At 36.1% G+C, this 16,172-nt stretch overlaps 1 protein-coding gene across 2 annotated transcripts in view; it reads left to right on the top strand.

The window, feature by feature from the left end:
• The window catches only part of SLC4A10 (solute carrier family 4 member 10), a 127,587-nt gene that overhangs the window by 53,255 nt on the left and 58,160 nt on the right, over positions 1-16,172 (top strand). For both annotated transcript variants that reach the window (XM_086615334.1, XM_086615333.1), the window contains exon 5: positions 7,607-7,767. In XM_086615334.1, the coding sequence (XP_086471460.1) occupies positions 7,607-7,767 (161 nt within the window). The remainder of the gene's footprint in view (positions 1-7,606; positions 7,768-16,172) is intronic.

Below are 16,172 nucleotides of genomic sequence, written 5' to 3'. Positions count from 1 at the left end.
AAAGTAAACATACACATATGAATTAAAAATTACTGATTTTATAAATATTTTAGCTCATCGTTTTAAGAAACTTTTGAACTTCATATTCTGTTTGAATCCTCAAGAAACTGATAAAATTACCATCGTAAAGAAATGACAAAAAATGAGATTACTTTTGGAGCAATAAAACTTTTACTTATTCTAACTATCAACGAACAGTCGATTTTGAGACTTTGTGTATTCAGTGTTGGATTATTTAATTTCTCCAAAATTAGTGTGAAAAAAACTGTTTAGATTGCATTTCTGCTGAAAAAAACAATATTGGAAGAATAAGTTCTTTATTCTTTTTCATGTTTGTTGCCTTGAGCACCTAAATAGGAGATGACTTGCTTAGTTTCATTAAGACTTTACATTTCCCAGCAATTCTTGCTTCGTTTTTCTGTTTAGAACCTTAATTCTCTCTTTCCCTGCTAGTATTTGATGACAGTGTTCCTTAGTGGTGCCCAGAAGTCTGTGGACCACATCTTTGGTGTCAGTAGATTAAAAATTGTGGAACTTCTGAAAGGATTTTGTGGGGAACTACGTATCTGGGCTGTTTGGCATGAATATGGCTGTTAGCTTTCCCTTTAATTTTACTGGCAATTCCTGCTTTCCCAGAGGGCCACAGAATTTTCTATGACCTTCCCTTCCCTTATGTGTCCATAGGAGGCATAGACAAATGCTAAATATAGATCTTCACATGTAGAAAAATCTCATATGGGGATTGTGCTGCAAAATGAATGTAGTAGTGTTCCTCAATAATCTTATTAATATTCAGGGAGAGAAAATCTAATCAAGTTAATAATCTGCAGTGTTCTCATACTGATTAGGAATGTATAGGACCTCTTTTAGGAAGGCTATCAGCTTCTGTTGTGATTAAAAATAAAAATGCCTGTGGCTTATGTTATTTGTAAGCAGGAAAATAGCAGCTTCTTTAGTTCAACTAAAATAAATCCCTTTGCAAATCATGGAAGAATTGTGTTTCTGAAAAATTATAACAATTTTTATTAACATAAATACTCAAGAGAGAATTTGAAAGGAGTAGGTGAAATAGAGATTTCTATTAAGATTGATGTGTCTGTATGTACAGCCTTTCCAATTGTCATTTGGGAACTAAAGAATCAAAAATATTTAACACAAACAAGCTGAGATTGTTGAAAAAGGACAGGAAAACACAGCCCAAACTATTTTTGGAGCTCAGAAAATACAAGATTGAAGTATAATAGCTCATAGTAAAAATTTCTTTAGCTTTAGAAATAAGATGAAATCAAAGAAAGAGTGGGGCTGCCATGCAGAAAGAACTTGTCAAGATAAATGACGTTTTTCAGTTTGGATCAAAAAATTTCAGACAGCGTTTGACATGGGGTGGCTGGCTGTTAGAAAAGGAGGAGAAATGTAAGGCAGTGAAATGACCAAATTCAAAATGAAGACAAGAGTCAAAGTGCTTTATCTGTACGCATAAGAGGGTGTAACAATTTCCATCCTAGAAAGCTGAAAGAATATGTATTGCATGGGTATGGTACATCCCGTCTTTCCGTGAGTCTATCAGGTGGGTTGTTGTACTATAGCAAACAGAGCAACGCTATTCAAGAAAGGATAAAAACAGTTGGAACAAACAGGCCTGATAGTCAGATTTCAGAGCTATGCAAGGCTTAGAACAATATTTGAAGGAGAGAATAATTGTAGATTTGGAGCTAAGTGGAAAAATGAGATAAAATGCAATACAATGGTGTATCATTTCAGACTAACTTAATAATGCTGTTTAATCAGATCACCGATTTTTGTTTTTCTGACAAAGAAAAAACTGGATTTTTTTTTCCTTTTAGTAAAGTATTTGATATAGTACAACAGTAGGAATTTATTACTTGAACTCTCTTCTAGTGTAATAATTGTATTAGTGGGTAAGGAACTAATTGAAGAGGTGCAGCAGGTCACGCTGAAAGATTAAACTATTAGTGTGGAAGGTAGTGACAACTGACTTACGAGGTATTAGTCTTAGTAAATAGCTTCATTATTGAATGACAAAAAATAGAGTTATAGTAATGAAACTTGCTGATGATAAGAAATGAGGAGGTATTGTTACTCTAGAAATAGATGAGGATATCATACACAAAGAAAAGGTGTCTTTGAGTAGTGTAATAGAAATGGGATGGTGTTTAATATGTAGGATCATATACTTACAAACTAATACAATGGATAATTTTCAATACCGGTGGTTGATTCAGGACTTCAGAAATACTGGTGTGATTAAAAGCATGGTATGGAGAGGATACACCCTGCGTTTGTTGCTGTTGCAGCCTTTTTATATGTTTTCCATCTGTGTGGAAAATGCTGCTGGAAGTATTTGTGACTCTTATTGTCTGGCTTTGGACATAGGTTCCAGGTAGGTGAATTTAAATGCAAACAGTATAGAGGAAGGCTCGGTCACTAATTTCATGTAATGAGAGTGATGGCACTAAGTGCTTGTATTCATTTCACCAAGCTCTGCATGGGCTGAAGAGTTGGGTTAACTCTGCAGTAAATCTGTATCTTTATATTTTCAGTTTGTTTGAAAGCGCACACACAGTTTAGCCTTAAAATTTTTAAAAAATGTCTTGAGCAAACTGTTAAATTAGAAATATCTTGAGCAAACTCAAAAACTATTTGAGACATTTTGTTCTTGGTTGATGAAAAGAGTAACATATCAAGAGGAGTGAGTCATGGATAAGATTTGACTGAAGCTTGATATTCTTTAGGTAAATGTCCTTTTCTAGACCTTTTTTTTTTTTTCCCCTCAACAGTTAGAAGACTCCAGTGTTTGCCATTCTCCAGTTTCCATAAAATTTCTCTTGACCAGAAGCATTCCTGCAGATTAATTAGTAGGAGCAAGAAAGTGTACTGCTGTTACAGCCTGTTCCATTCCAGGATCTGATTTAGGCTGGCCCCATCTGTGGAATTAGTTAGTGAGCAGAATGGAATAACTTAGTTATGTTGATATAGTGATAAAAATAATTTTTTTTTTCTCCATTAATTGATTTTAAGCCAGAAGAAACCCATACCTTTTAAAACCAATAGTCAGTCTTGTAATAATTTTTGTATGTGTCCCAGCTGTACAGTTGTGTAGAGAATGCAATATGTAAAGTTTCTGTTCTGAAAAAAATATTTCCATTAAGTTTGTGGAGAAACACACTGAGGCATAACAGTTGGGCTTATTTTGCACACACAGTAGTATAGTCGCAAATTGCAGCTATTAGGAAAGTAATTCATGTTTGGATCTGTCCTAACAGCCTCTTGTGGACCCGGCCGGAAAGTAGTGCCTGATCTGTAGCAAGTTTTACCCAAACTGCTCGGACTTATTTATCTGCTATTATCAATGAAGATCTCAGGAGAATATCACTATGTTCCTGGAACAGAAAAGAGTATGTAGTAAGGAGGAAAATAGAAAGACACTTTGGAACCAACAGGAAAGTGTTTAGGCTTGAATTTTAATGAAACAGCAGAGTTACGAAAATAAACCTCTGTCCATAGTTTATAAAGTGAATTCTTAATAGTGACTAGAAAATGGATGTATTAGGGGAAAAATTACGAATATGAGGTGAAAATGCATCTCCCTTGAATCAAAACTTTCTTCTGAAGAAACTAGGTCACAGAAAACTTAGGTTTGTCACTTCTGCTTTGTTTCCCAGATGTTTGTTTACTTTGGTTCATTTTCTGATCATTGTAGGCAGGAAAAAGCTCATGTGGATATTTATACGGATTGTGAGATGATGTTAATAATGTTGACTCTTGGGTGGGTTCTAAGTAAGTACATTCTCCAGCTCTCTGCTGCGAATTTAACAGACCATAAAATAGATCATGTTCAACTCACCCATTTCGTATTGTGCACCAAAATGTTGTTACTGAGTCTACAATGAAGTTTGCCTGCTTTTATTGATTCCTGAAAATTCGATGGAGATGGCTTTAGAAGATGCAACATACATGTGTTGCAGAGTATGCTGTCAGAGGAACTAAAGTGAATAATTGGTATACCTGTGCTAGTCTTTACCAGTAAAAGAAAACCATACGAATGAAGCTGCTCTTCTGTGTGATCAGACACGACTAAGCTCTAAATATATTCCAGGCACATGGAATACATGTGACATGTGAGCTCAACATACAAATGGGCTTGGTGTTGGTTTCTAGGAAATTATGAAAGGCTTTTATTTATCAACCATATAAATTTAAGGGGTTAAACTGCAAAAGGAAATATATTAAAATTTGTCTTTTTCTCTGAGAAACTTAAAAGAGTAGAAAACTGGCAAACTTGGGATCCATGCCTGAATTTGGATTTCAAAGCCATTTCTGTCCGTGAATCTTGTACATGAATTCAGAGGGTTGTTAAAATGGTATTATGATTTTTAAAACCACTTGAATGCTTGGAATTGAATAACTGTGTAAGATTAGAGATTTGTTTATGTTTTATGCTTCTGTTTCTCATTTGATACGTTAAATAAGGATTATTTGACATAACAGGAATATTTCTGGAAAGATGAAAGGTGACAAGCATCATTTGTCCTTGAAGAAATTAGTAAACTTATGTAATGCTTGAAGTTTATTCCAAATGTAGAATTCTCTCAGCTGGGTATGATTTATGTTTCTGTATTAGCCTGTTGGCTCATTAAGTAATAATGTATGATAATCTGTTTAAATACTTAAGTTTTAGTGACAGGAGGAAACTGGATGCGACCCATAGAATTATACTATTCAAATTGCTTGAAGCTCAGATGGAAATTATCACTATGGCAAGTATGATTATTTGAGCAGTAGCAGTAGTTTCCTATGGATTTTTGTATTGTTATGTATTTGATGTCTGTTTGACACCATAAACTCTAATTAAAGGTGTTTCCATGATTTAAACTTTTCTTGTCCATGTGTCCCTAGTAAGTTACAAGCCTGATTATGAGCCTGCCTCTGTCCAGTCACCTGTCTTGAGAACATGTCTATCTTTTATTGCTCATTTAAAGTCTGTTCAGAATTGGTCAGTATATTCAAAATAGGTAATATCAAGGACAGACTGCAGCAGTATAATCAGATAAGCAATGCTGAAGACTATTTACATGAACAGAAGGTAATGACAGTATGAGGATTCTGATGATATTCTGTAAGAATCTATGCTTGGATCATTCTTTTTAGGATATATGTAGCATGATTTTTAATCTTTTTTCAAATCAGCATAAAACATGAGGATGGTACATCGGAAATAATTGGGGATACTCAAGCGCAAAGATGGTAATCTTGTAAAACTCTTTAACGAGATTAGAAATATGCTCAAAACCAAAGTTATGAGAAGAAAAAAATGTTGATATTTTGCAAAGTCCTAGGAGGCAGGACAGATTAAGCAGGACAATTAATGCACTGTGTTTGTGATGTTACAGCCACAGATAAGTTAGCGTATTTTTAGCTTGGAAACATGAGTGCCATGAGAAAACTAGAAGCAGCTACTTCTTATGGAGTTCAAGTGCAACTTCAAAATAAAAAAAATTAGGAACTTTTTTTTTCCCTTCTCACATGCTGATTGGTAACTTTCCGGAGTTGTTGTAGCTAATCCCTTTCAAATCATGGCTTTGAATTTGGTGGGGGTGGAGTCTGTTAATTTGTGTTTGATGTCCATTTGAACGTTGTTTTGAAAATCTATTTGGGAAACTTCATCTGCATGTGCAAATTCAATTTCATGTTTCAGCTCTGTGGAAGCAAATTTTTGTGTGTGCTGTGTCCTTCTTGCTGCTTCTCCAGAGGAATGAAAAGGTAGAGGAGATAGCCTGAGGCTGGGAAGAGAAGAGACTTTGCAATGAAGGGAGTGGAGAACAGACGTCCGATGGAGAGGAGGTCTCATGGGCAAAGATGAGAGAGATATGGAAACTGGCCAGCACAGAGGAAATGGAGAGAAGAATCTTTAAATACAAAGAAGAGGAGAGGGGTAGACACAGGAGATTGGAGATTCTGGAGGAGATGAAGAATTGAGGGCAAATTGTGTATGTAAGTAATGGGAGAGTGATTAGGAGGCAGCTTCTACAGTTAGAAGAAACGAAATGCATCAGGAAGGGAGCAGATGTGCTGGTGATGAGTGTCACTGAAGTGGTGGCTGCTCACAGGATGGCATCAGAAGGGGAAGAATCTAGTACACATGGACTGAAATGGACTGAAAGGAGGAAAGTATCTAAAATACGGGTACACAGGCGTATTTTACAAGTAGGAGCAGAGCTGGGCAGGTTGGCAGGAACAGAAGAGGACAGCTGTATTTGCTGTGTTGCTAGGCTGCGAGGCTTGGTTAAACTGAAAATTGCTCAGCTTTAGAGGTCTGAAGGCTCTATGCTTCCCCACTGTCTGGAAATAAGTGTGAAGGTGCTGTCAAGGTGTGAGGCTCTGCTTGACTTCTCTGCTGCCTGGTCCATGCGACACAGCTGAGTGCAGCTGAGTCAAGTGACAGAGGCTTGTGCCGTGGCTGCAGCTGTTCAGACCTTGCCAAGCTGGCGGGCGGCGTGGCGCCACACAGCAACATCTGCGTGTGCTTGAAAGACTTAATAACTTGAATTCAAAACACTTTTGCATGTGCCAACAGACTTTTCTGGGGTTTTTTGTTCGTTTGTTTGTTTAGTATTCTTTTAGCGTTTTTAGTGTAATTTTATCAGTAAACAATTAAAAAGTCACGCAAGAAAATTCATCCAGCTGGCTAGTAACGAAAGACTTGATACTCTCATGCCAATTTCATGTATCTTCTTACTTTACTGAAGTCTCTCTAGGTTTACACTGAACCTGAGAACAGGCAAATGAGACTCAAAATAGTGAGATATAATGTTGTTACTGGATTCTAAAGTGCTATTTCATGTCATTGACATGGCTGTTTTGCCTGAGTAAGGCCCATATTTTGGGGCTTGAAAGACTATTCGCAAGTGTCCACACATTGCTTGTGTTTGCATGGATGTGCCTGTGAGATTTTCCTTTTTAATTGACTGAATTTTTGAATGAAAAATAGCCTAAATTCTGCATAATGTTTTACTGTCTTTATAAGTAGCTCAGTGCAGTTAAGTAACTAATAAACTAAATCTGTAACAGTGTCTTTTGTGAAAAGATGGTGGTGGTACCGGATGCAGATTATTTGAAATGTGACTATGTCAGTATATTTACTTCAAATTAAAAATGTCTCTTCGCTGTTGTGTTTGTTCTGAAGTAATGACTGAATGGAGAAAGTTCTCCCCTGTATTCGTATTGTATATAGCTTTTCTTTTTCCCTACCACAAATTCTTCTCCTCTGTCCTTTCCGTACTACTTGTTGTTCTATCATAAAATATCTTTGTATGCCAAATAATTACTCAAAAGTTTTTGTAAAGCACAGTAATGATTACTTAATACACTTCTCTTTCCATCTTGTGATCAGAATTTATCTTCAAAAATTATATAATACAACATTATATGGGAAGAAGCAGGCAAGGAAAGTTTCTCTTATTTCCTACAAAGAAAGAATAAAGTGAAATCCAAATACATGTTTAACAGTGATCTTTCAGCATCCATGGAAATAATTTATTTTTCATTCTTATGCATAATGGAGTTTTAAAATTGTTTGTTTGTACAGGTGGTTGAAGTTTGAAGAAGATGTAGAGGATGGTGGAGAGAGGTGGAGCAAACCGTATGTTGCCACACTGTCACTTCATAGCTTGTTTGAACTGAGAAGCTGTATCCTGAATGGCACAGTTCTTTTGGACATGAGAGCTAACTCCATAGAAGAAATTGCAGGTATGTGTTGATGTTTCTTTTATTAGTTACGAAAATTAATCATAAAAATCAAGTGCATACAAAATTACTTACAAGAAAGCTATTGCATAATAATCAGTTCAGTTTAGAAACTCCTAGGAGATACTTTACTTCATATATTAGAAAAGAAACTAATGTCTGACACAACTAGTAAATATTTTGTTTATATTTTTGTATAGACATTGTTATTTTCAGAATCAATTTTTATGTAAAAGAGAAAATTAAAATGGAGCAGAGCGGACAGTTTGGATATATTTCTGCTCCTGCTGTGCCACCTCACATTGCGCATGATGTTTGTGCTGACTCCCACAAACTGAATCTAATGCTATGGTAATTGCAGGCAATCTAGCAAAAAAAATATTAAATTATAGGGGAGTATTCATCATAATTATGTAATATGAAAACAGACCAGTTTAAAAAAAACATATCCTTGAGTTGAGAATGAAATCAAGAATGATAATATTAAGTGTAAGTTTTTCAAGAATTTTAAGATGTACTAAATTCTTTAACTAAAGTTGAGTGCATTTTTTCCAATAAAGATGTGTTTGACAGTTGCAATTCTAGAACTTTTGAGAACAGCAGAAGCAGAAAGTAAGAAACAACATGATGGATGAGTCTGTGTCCAAAAAATAGAAGTGAGATTTTGACTGAATGCCATTTTCTGTATTCCTGGTGTTTCCCATAAAGACTATAACTAATTACTGCAGGGGCTTTTTTTTTTTTTTTTTGGTAGTGCATTTGTTATTGTAATGAAGCAGGTTGTTAGGGGCTGTATAGTACAGACCTGTAATGCATGGCCACAAGGATTCCTGAAATTACAAAGGTTGCATGACGGAGCTAGAATCATGCAGTTCAGTCTGGTATGTTTATTTCCTTTCCCAAATACAGCAGCTAATTTGAATCAGATTGTTTATAAATAAATTTGTTAGTAGACAAGAACTGGAGATAAAGTAAGTTTCTCTTTTCTGTCAAGACAGGGATAATGTATGTGCTATAATATAAATATGTTTACATTAGACTTTGAAACTTATCATTAAAATGGTAACACCCTGTCCAAGGGCTCACATGCCCTAGAGTTTCTAGTGCTGGGTCCTTATTCTCCGTGGTATTCTCCATATTGCAAACTTTGCTTGAAGATTAAATAATGATGTAACAGATGTAAATTTGGGAAAAAAACACATGCACAGACAAATGGTGCATGAGTGGTTTTTGGGGCCTTTTTGTTGCCTCGTCACAGGCACAAGGTAGCAAATTAACAGAAAACGTAAAATATAAAAATAGAAAACTCTTGTTTAGGTAAAGGTACAAAAGACAGCAAGAAAATTTTGTAACACTCAAGATTATCAAGAAAACTGCTTTACAGGTGATATGTAAGTCTATGTAATGGCTAGATAAAATTTATTTTAGTTATTTACGTTGCCAGGTAAGGGAGATACTGTTCAGTGGGTGGTATTTAACAGTGAAATTAAAATTGGCTCAGATAGTGGTAGCTGCTTTTTCCACTTACCTTTCCCGAATTGTTTATGTCAAACTGACGCAAGATATTATTAATCCAATTCTGCAGAAATTTGTGTGGGTTTCTACTCTGTGCTGAGATCTGATTGTCCTGTGAATCATGGTCTGAATCATAGCTTCAGAATTTGTCTTGATATTAATAAAAGATAAACATGAAGAATAAAAAGCAGCTGATTTGAAAGAACAAAGGTGTTTATCAGTATACTCCTTCATTATTTATTTGTTTAAAAAAACCCAGTGATCAAGAAGTACTTAGATGAGCTGCTTGATATTCTTTTATTGCTTTTTTGTGTAAATGATACACTAGGATTTTCAAGCTTGAGCTTTACGTTTTTAATCCAGGAATCTCTCTACTTCTTTCATAGTCACCTAAGAGATGCCTTCCAGAATTGTTTTTATTTAAGTAGGTAAAAAAGTAAGGATTAATGCAATAAAAATAACTTCAGCAACTTCCTTTTTTTTTGTTTTTGGAAGATATTGTATAGTGAGACCACAAAGAATTCATGTTTATACTCTTTTAATCCCTAGTTAGTTGTAATCATTTTGTTTGTTTATTTAGTTAATGTGTCCAAGGATTTGAGAGCTCACAATACTAATTTGGTTTTGAAACTCATCACAGATGTAAGTTGGCCTTCAGTGGCGCATTTGATGAGTTAATGTAATGCTATTTTGAATCAGTCTTGCTTCTGGGTTGTCTTGATTTATTGATTAGGAAAAATTGTTTCTTGTGAGAAGAGGCTTTACCATGATTTTCATGAATTAGCATGTACCATTTTCACTTTAAAAGTACCTGTTGTTGTGGCAGATGTGCATGTATTTTGTTTGTTGTTTTATTTGTTGAACTGGTAGACATCTCTTTCTGATAAGGTGATCTGACACATGGTAAGGTTTATATGGGTTTTGCTTTGTCTTTGAGAGAGGATTTTTTTTTCCCCTTTACAGACTCAATAAGTAATGAGGTAATTGTGTGGGGTTTTTTTTGTGTGTTTTGTTTTTTTTTTTTTAATAACTTTGCAGCAGGTTCCTTCTGGCAGGTGAATCATTCTGTAAATTACCGACGTTTTGTGTCAGGTTTCTTTGAAGAGATTCCACACCTCTTCACCCCCCCCATAAAGTTGCTATTCCAATTGCTTTCCTCTATTCTTGTTATTATTAGTGTTGTAGTAATGCTGTTTTCCTCTTACTCAGTCAAATTCCTTTGTAATTTGTTACTCTAATACTACCTATGTAGCTCCTGCTCTCCAGTGCTTATGAAATGTTACAAAGAGTGTGGCGCACACATTAGGCAGTGCTGGGAGGACGAAAACCTACTAGTAGTGGTGACAAGGCCGCCACCAAGATATATGTGCTAGGTATGTTAGAAATTTGATAATTCCAAATAATATGACAGCCTGCTCTTTTTTCTTATAAATGACTGCTGGATGTGAAGATTAGACAGAACTTGGCATCTCTCAGGAAATCCTTTCTTTTCTATTTTACTCAGTTGCTACTCACTGTCACTAGTTAGAATCCTGCTTACCGTGTGCTATACAATGCAAACATTGTTTTCACCCTGGAGTTGGTATGTATTCCAGTTGTATCAGACACTCCTGACACTTTAGAATTTAAAGAAATAGTTGCTCTCACCTGCTGGCTTCAGTTTTTTCCAACATTTATTTCTCATTTTGCTTGCTAGCCATTCTCCTTCTAGGCTGGTCCAGTGATCCTGATAGTCACTTTTGGTTGTTTTTTTCAATGCTACTCTGTATACTGCATGTAGGAGAATTTGCAAAAATAGATTATACCCTATAATCTTAAGAGGTACTCCTAAATTAACTTTGGTTCTTGTACTTTTGATTCATAGTTTATTACTGTACGTTTTTGTTTCTTGATGCAATCTGTTGATAATTTTACTGCGTAACTATAGTGCATCATATCTTTTGAGAACAAATAAGCTAATTGTGTGCATGTACTTCCTTTTTACTTGCCTTAACGCTTTATTAGGGAGAAATGCGTGTTGTGTATTTGTTGGTAATGTCTTTCTGTCTGGGCTATATTCCAATATCAAATTATATTTCTGTAAATGGCAGTGCCACTCTTCATATCCTTGAAAGAAGCATACTTAATCTTCCTTGCTAAATCGAGACAAAGAATTCCTATTTGTTTTAGTCAAGATTTCTAATCTATAAACATTTATTCACTAAGGCATTAAACTCTCAGCATTTAGCCCTTGAAAATTTCTTTTATTAAAGTCTGTGTTTTAAGACCTTAATGGGCTTTGTGGCAAAATCTACAGGTGAAAAACATCTTTTATACTGTTTGCATGGCTTTCAGAACATTTTGTATTTCATCCCTGGAAACTCTGATAGTACTGTGTAAAAATATTTTGGCACCAGTGATGTGGTGAGAATTTTTAAATCATCCTGACTTCCAGCATGTCCATTCTTTATTAGATTCTTTTTCATTCCAACCGACTTATTAAAATTGACTTGATCTACAAGACCATAAATTTCTTTGGACAGGCACCCAATTTTATTTATTAATAAAGAGCTTATGTGTACCTATGATGCTGAATTCACAGACAATATCTTAGTATAACAGAGAATTCTGAGATGAAATTTCCAACATTGTCATCATGCAGCAAAACAGCATGTTCATTCCTGAAGATTCTCAAATTGTCCGTAAATTTTGTAAAATGGATTTTATTTTTCCCTTGAAAAGAGCTCAATTCCTCTGCTGCAATTTATCCTGTTTAAAAATGTATTTGTAATTAAACATATTTTAGGATTATTTATTACTATTTTTAATATATGACATTCTTCTTTCATATCTCTTTGCAGTGACTCCTACATTAGTAAGCTAGCACTCCATGCACAAGGAATTCCATTGAACATTCGATGTAGTAATATTTTATCGATCACTTCTGTATAGAACATATGCTAAAAGGAAGTCTGAAAAATCTATGTAATCAAAACAATTTATTTTGGAACTTGTCTCTTGAAGAGGTATTTGCCAGAATCTGGCTGCACCATTAGCGAGCAGCTTCACTGTGTTGTTCAAGTTGGCAGATGAAAATGTTCTCTTTTGATATTTTCATTAGTTCCTTTGAAACCATGTAGATTCTCTGATTACCATCTGTTTTTTTGATTGTAACCACTGAATGAACCCAAAAGGTTCTTCTCCTTAACATATGATGCCATTTTCTGTCGTTCAGTTCAGAAACTGTTCAGTCCAGCCTTTAATGGCAATTCTTTCTTTACAACATGAATCACAGGTCTTGCGTTTTCCAGTAGTCGTGTGGTGTGTACTGTGAACAAATGTCAAACGTTGTCACATACAAACTGTGGCCTCAGCGTTGCACAGTGGTGCTTTGGTGACTTGCCCATGTTTGAAACATTAGATAGTCCCATTTATTTTAAATAGTTTAAATGTAATAATGTTTTTTTTTTTTTGAATTAAATTTTAAGTATTCCTATGTTTTCCAATCCAGAGATCTGACTCTTTTTTTCCCAGTCAGTCTAGTGTATGTTGCTCACAATCGAATTTTCAATCTGTGTAACAGCTTAATCTTGTGATTGAGGTCACTGGACTTTGTGCTCAACAACTCAGGGCATTACATCCCAAGTGTGCTATTTTATTGATTTCGTTAATATCATGTTAAGCTTTCAATCTGAACAAGTCTACTTTTTGTTTTGTTTGCTTTAATCTATATTACTCCATAATAATAATATGTTTAAACTGGATCCATTTTAGATTTTATTTCACTGGGGCCTTTTGTTTCAGCTGTGGCATTCATGTTGTGTTATTTCTGACAGTGCTTTTATGGTGAATTTAACTTTTATTACAAACACTGTAAAAAAGCGTGGGATGGCCTATGAGCAATCTGCTTCTCTGTTTGACCCTGCACCTGTCTTTTGTTCAGCTTTCACCTTCTCACTTACCCAGGTTTTTGCGTTTGTTTGCTTTATTTGCAGCTTGCCATGCACTTATTACCTCTGCAGAGAAACCTCTATCAGGTTTTGTTCCTTTGTCTGTGGATAAATTGTAAATCTCATACCAACTTCTAAGTAGCACGGCGGGGCTGGGCTGGGTTTTTTTTGTTTTGTTTTGTTTTTTTCCATGTTAACCACAAATCGCAGAGTTTTTTAGATTGCACAAGAGAATCTCAGCCTTCATTTTGTGTGTAGAGACAGAACCAGTGTCACTTATGGCTCTTGTTCTGTTCAGAGATGCAAAGTACATTGGTTTGTGAGGTCTTAATTCTTCTTTTGGTAGCATCCACTGTGGCATGTTAGCATAGCTCTGATTTACAACTGTGCTTGCTCTCCAAGTTGCAAGCTGGGAATTTTAGCCTCATCTCTACTATTTACAGTTTCGTGAAATACTTGCTCTTGATCTTCAGTAAAATTGCATGCTCTTACTTTAAAAAGTAGTCATTTTTCACTGTGTTTTTTCTTTTCAAATAATTCAGCTAAGAAGTAGAACAAAGTAATTTCAGGTAGAGCTGGAAATAGAATCTTACTGTCAGTACACTGAAACACTCTGCTTCCTTGGATGAGAAGGCTAAATCCGCTGGCTTAGATAGCTTGTTTATAATCACTGTTGTGAACACTGTAAACAGGTCTTGGTTCACAAATGCAGCCCAAGAATCCTAATTGTTAGTTTTCTTTTGCTCCTTGTGCCTAACTCACAAGGGAAGTGTAAATTTGGGTTCCTATTAGAGACAGGTTAAGATAAAGGACAGCATTTCAACTGAATGCCTTCCATAAAGCACTGCTATAGGGTTGCTTGTGTTTTCTTCTTCCCTGTCTTTATGGGAAAGAAAACAATCACAAACCAAGGAAACCTTGGCTTTTAAATTAGGTTTTGTAGTCAACTGTCACTGCAGTCATGACGCACACAAAAGCCCATGTGTTCTATTTTTTGTCATTAATCTTTCATTTTGTCCTGCGACAGCACGGTTATAAAATTTGGAAGATTAAGAGGTGTCAATACCGGCAACTTTGCTGGTACATACTGAGATCCGTTTCTTCTGCTATAAACTGTTCGGTGCCATCCTGTGTTAGGAGAATATGAGCCCAGCAATTCAAAACTTACATGTCATCTGGTACACAGCTGGGGCGGGGAAGCGTTCTGGATCTTGTTTCTTTACTCCCCACTGCAAAAGTCAGGTGCAGTGTAGCCTGCTTACTTGTTTTGGTGCAAATGCAGCATACCTCTCCGTTTTTATATTATGGTTCACCTGGGTGTTTCATGTAGTATTGTATGGGAGGTGATGGGCACGCCGTGAACCTGGGAACAAGCTGTGGTCACATTTGAGTGTCTCCTTATTCCTCATTTGCTTGGACCTGGGATGGCTCCACCTGAATGTGGCCGCATGTCTCTGTACAAAGCTGCAGATAGCTGTCTCCAGAGTAAGCGGAAGCAGCCAACCTGCTTTTGTGTCCTTGCCAACCCCAGAGATGGGACAGATACAGTTTGCTGTGCTGGGCAACACATGAGCAGTGCTGCGTTTGAACTGATTTGAAACTTCTGCATCCCTGGTGCTCTAATTCACAGCCTGGGTAAATTGTTCACAGGTGATGAGTTACGTTTGAGTTACTACAATAGCTTAAGTACTTGCTCACATTTACTCACAAAATGAATCTTATGTAAATGATGTTTTGTAACTAAGTATGAATGGAGAAAACATTCTTGAAATTGTATGAAACCCCAAGTTTCTTTGAATCTTTTTAAATTACCAGAGCGGGAAGAATATCTGTCTTTAACAGCTTGAAAAAACATGGTTCCAGTATGAACGAAGATTCCTTACTGAAGAAACATCCTACTTCAGTGTTCCTGATGTCAGCAGAAATAGTATGGTGTAAGCAATTAATGGAATGGGTAACACTATCCTGATCATATTCCACACATTGCATCTTGCTGAAAGCTCCATATGGTTGTGAAGCATCCTTGAAAAATCTAATCATAGAATCATAGAATCGTCTGGTTGGAAGAGACCTTCAAGATCATCGAGTCCAACCATTCACCCTGCACTGTCAGGGTCCCTAAACCATATTGCTCAACACCAAATCTACACGGTTTTTAAACACCTCCAGGGATGGGGACTCCACCACCTCCCTGGGCAGCCTGTTCCAATACTTCACAACCCTCTCTGTAAAGAAATTTTTCCTGATATCTAACCTAAATTTCCCCTGGTGCAACTTGAGGCCATTCCCTCTTGTCCTGTCATTCATAAAGTGGGAGAAGAGACCAACTCCCATCTCCCTACAACTTAATGGTAAGCTGTGTCTCTGGCTAGAAAGAGGGTCCACAGAATTTAAAGGGTCATTCAAGAGGAAAATTCCTTAAAACAAAACAAAACAGGACAAAAATTTCCCCAAACTTTTGTTGCTGAGCATAGAAACCTTGGAGAGTCTCCGTTGTTCCAGAGGAACATAGCTAAGATACAGTGCCATGAAGTTTGAAGTCTGTATTCTTTACTCTGTTTTGTCATATACAGGTTAGAGAAATAGTCATGCACTCTAGATGCAAAAGTGAAAAACAGGGCTTTGAAAAATAGGTGCAGCTTCAACTGGTGGCAGCATGTAGGATCTTCTCACAGGATTAAGGAGTCTGTTTTGAAAGCAAGGTGTTTAAAATGCTCCTGTTTGCCATTTACTCTCCAACTGTAACTGTGTTGCTCTTGTTTTCAAGCTTATCTCTGCAATCCAAGAGTGTTATCATTGACATTGCAGAGGCTCAGGCTTTTAAAAATATGTTGAAAAGCATGGGAAGAAGCTGAAGTGGAATCCCATAATGATAGGTGCTGATGGAGACACTCTTTCTTACTACTATTCAGATATGTGCAGGTCTTGAAAAGATGGTGAAAATAAAGCAATCTGGCAGTAATT

This window comes from Tauraco erythrolophus, chromosome 8, assembly GCF_009769465.1.
Source record: "Tauraco erythrolophus isolate bTauEry1 chromosome 8, bTauEry1.pri, whole genome shotgun sequence".
Taxonomy (NCBI): domain Eukaryota; kingdom Metazoa; phylum Chordata; class Aves; order Musophagiformes; family Musophagidae; genus Tauraco; species Tauraco erythrolophus.
Note: the sequence above shows the minus strand (reverse complement) of the source record. Positions and strands in the feature narration are given on the sequence as shown.